Genomic DNA, 2,963 nt, shown 5'->3' on the forward strand with positions numbered 1-2,963 from the left:
GTGTCTGTAGAGTCCTAGTTATCTGTGTAAAGCGTGCGACATCTATAATCCGAAGGTTGCAGCACTTAGGAAACTTTCTCACTTGTTTCATACTCATTTCGTGCGTTAGAGTTTGATCTCTAAAAAGTTTCTTCTAACTCGTACTTGCTCATGTCTTTTAGATCATGCCTCCACGAAGAGCTGTCTGAAGTCGTCCGGCTAGAATGAATGTTAAACCATAAGAACAAGCGGTACCTAATGCACCAGACGTGCAACCCCAAGGAGAGGTCACCAATTCTGAGTTCCGTGAGGTTATCTAGATGTTGAGCCAAGTTATGACCAATCAAGCTGGGCAACAGAGGGGAAATCGACAGGAAATTACTGATACTTCGAGGATCCGCGAGTTCCAAAGGATGAATCCCCCAAACTTCACAGGCTCTAGTGTTACTGAGGATCCTGAGAATTTTGTTGAGGAGCTTCAGAAAGTTTTTGAAATCATGCATGTTGTTAATACTGAAAGGGTGGAACTAGATGCATACCAAATGAAGGGTGTCTCTAGGATTTGGTTCGATCAATGGATGAAGAACCGAGTTGAGGATGCACCACTTGCGAGTTGCCCTTGTTTTGAGGAGGCCTTCTTGGGGAGTTTCTTTCCCCGAGAACTGAAAGAGTCTAAGGTACGAGAGTTCCTCACACTTAAGCAGGATTCTTAGAGTGTTCATGAGTATAGTCTGAGGTTCACACAACTTTCCCGGTATGCTCCAGAAATGGTTACTGACATGAGGAGCAGAATGAGTTTATTTGTTGTTGGGATGTCTCTTCTGTCGAGTAAGGAAGGTAAGGCTGCAATGTTAATAGGTGACATAGATATAGCAAGGTTGATGGTCTATGTGCAGCAGGTTAAGGAAGAGAAGCTAAGGGATAGAGAAGAGTTCAAGAATAAGAGAGCTAAGACAGGGAATGAGTCCGGGCAGCAGAAGAGTAATGCCAACCGGTCATCCTTCCAACAGAAAAAAAGGGACCCGCTCCGTCATCTACTAGTGCACCTACACCAAAGAACAAAAGTGAGTACAATAGTCAGAATTTCATAGCTAAACCTGTCTATTCTCAGGGTAGTATGGCGCAAGGTGGTAGTAAGCCTCTTGCTTGTGCTAAGTGTGGTAGGAATCACTCTGGTACTTGTCGTGAGGGCTCCACTGGTTGTTTCAAGTGTGGCCAGAATAGTCATTTCATGCGAAAATGTCCATAGAACAAGCAGGGTAATGGTAATGGGGGCAATAGAGCCCAGTTTTCTTCAGTTTCTCTACCAGACAGAGCTGCACCTAGAGGGGTTACTTCAAGTATTGGCGGAGGAACAAACCGCCTATATGTTATCACAAGTCGCCAAAAGCAAGAGGATTCACCAGATGTTGTTACTGGTATGATCTAATCCTTTAACTCTAATGTTTATGCTTTGCTAGACCCAGGAGCGAGTTTATCCTTTGTAACTCTGTATGTTGCAATGAATTTTGATGTTATTCATGAGCAACTTAGTGAACCCTTCAGTGTTTCTACACCTATTGGCGAGTCTATTCTAGCAGAGAGAGTATATCATGATTGTCCCATTTTCGTCAATCACAAGAGCACCATAGCTAATTTAGTTGAGTTAGACATGGTAGATTTTGATGTCCTTCTTGGTATGGACAGGCTTCATGCCTGTTATGCCTCAGTTGATTGTAGAACTCGAGTTGTCAAGTTCCAGTTTCCCAATGAGCCAGTCTTAGAGTAGAAAAATAGTTCAGCAGTGCCTAAGGGTCGTTTCATTTCGTACCTTAAGGCAAGGAAGTTTGTCACGCCTCGAGCTACCCCCAAGACACGGACACGGGACCTAGGACCACAAGTGATCCCAAGCTAACCCTGCTGGCATGATCATGAGCATACTAAAGAAAATAAACTGATGCGGAAGCTAAATCATAAATAAATCTGAAAAGATGGGGAATACCCACATACTATAACTGAATATATCAAATCTGAGAGTTTAATGCAAAGAAGTTATCAAACTCAAATACTAAGCTGAATCTAACTATGTCTGAAATAAGCCTCTAAACTGACTAGAAATGTTGGGACATGCCCTAACTAGATCTAGCAAAACTGAAACTAAAGACTAAAAATACTGAAAAGAAACTCCTGACTATTGTCCTCGAAGAATGAGGACTCACCACTGATGCTGCTGAACTGGAGATCGGGAATCGATCTAAGCGTGATCTGGATACTGAGAACCTGAACCTACATCACGAGAAGATGTAGTGCACGTATGCGTCAGTACTTGAAGAAAGCTGAAATAACACATAATTGAACAAAGCATACTGAGCAATGATATAATCTGAACATGATATAAATAATGAATACTGAGCTAACTGAATGTAATGACCAATTTATAACATGCTGACTGAATACTGAATGAACTGTAAATGTGGTCAATGCAATAGAGTCTGACTGAACTGTGGGAGCTACTAATAACCGACATAAAACCACATGAGCTAAATGTGGAGTTCGATGTATACGCCCCATCGAGAGGACCCAATATACCCTGCCAGAGGTATAGAGGCATGTTGGCGTGATCACTAAACTGATGTTGCCCACAGAGGGGACTTACACCTATGTGGCTCGTAGTTCTTGGACTATATGGGTACGCTGAAACCCTAGTCCAACTCGGTATTATGCTACTCCCAATGAATTAAGTAGTTAACTGGTTATGACTGAATTACTGTAAATACTAGATAGCCCGAACTGAACATGCAAACTGAGAATGCAACAATTAATCTGATAATGATGCATTCATAAACTGAGGCATGTATAACTGAATACTGAAATATCTGACCTAGCATGTGTAATTCAAGAACTAAAGAAATACATAGCTAGGGTTCTGAAATTCATGCGATAAACTGAGCAATAACATGATAATCTGATTTGGAACATTTAAATAACTAATTCATGATGATCTG

The 2,963-nt window shown here is 41.6% G+C and overlaps 1 protein-coding gene across 1 annotated transcript; it reads left to right on the forward strand.

Moving 5' to 3' along the window:
* The first annotated feature begins 314 nt into the window (after window positions 1–314).
* Window positions 315–1,408, forward strand: LOC125858793 (uncharacterized). The gene is made up of 4 exons (XM_049538591.1): window positions 315–591; window positions 745–878; window positions 1,091–1,178; window positions 1,290–1,408. Exons 1-4 carry the CDS (start codon window positions 315–317, stop codon window positions 1,406–1,408), a joined length of 618 nt encoding a protein of 205 aa, XP_049394548.1.
* Window positions 1,409–2,963: the final 1,555 nt, after the last annotated feature.

This window comes from Solanum stenotomum, chromosome 3 (genome assembly GCF_019186545.1).
Source record: "Solanum stenotomum isolate F172 chromosome 3, ASM1918654v1, whole genome shotgun sequence".
Lineage (NCBI taxonomy): Eukaryota > Viridiplantae > Streptophyta > Magnoliopsida > Solanales > Solanaceae > Solanum > Solanum stenotomum.

Bases quoted from the DNA above. Each gene is read 5' to 3' on its own strand.
- LOC125858793 (XM_049538591.1), top strand. From the start codon at position 315: ATGACCAATCAAGCTGGGCAACAGAGGGGAAATCGACAGGAAATTACT. The intron at 879-1,090 runs GTTAAGGAAGAG...GTCTATTCTCAG, and splicing joins TGATGGTCTATGTGCAGCAG to GGTAGTATGGCGCAAGGTGG. The intron at 1,179-1,289 runs GTTGTTTCAAGT...TTTCTCTACCAG, and splicing joins TTGTCGTGAGGGCTCCACTG to ACAGAGCTGCACCTAGAGGG.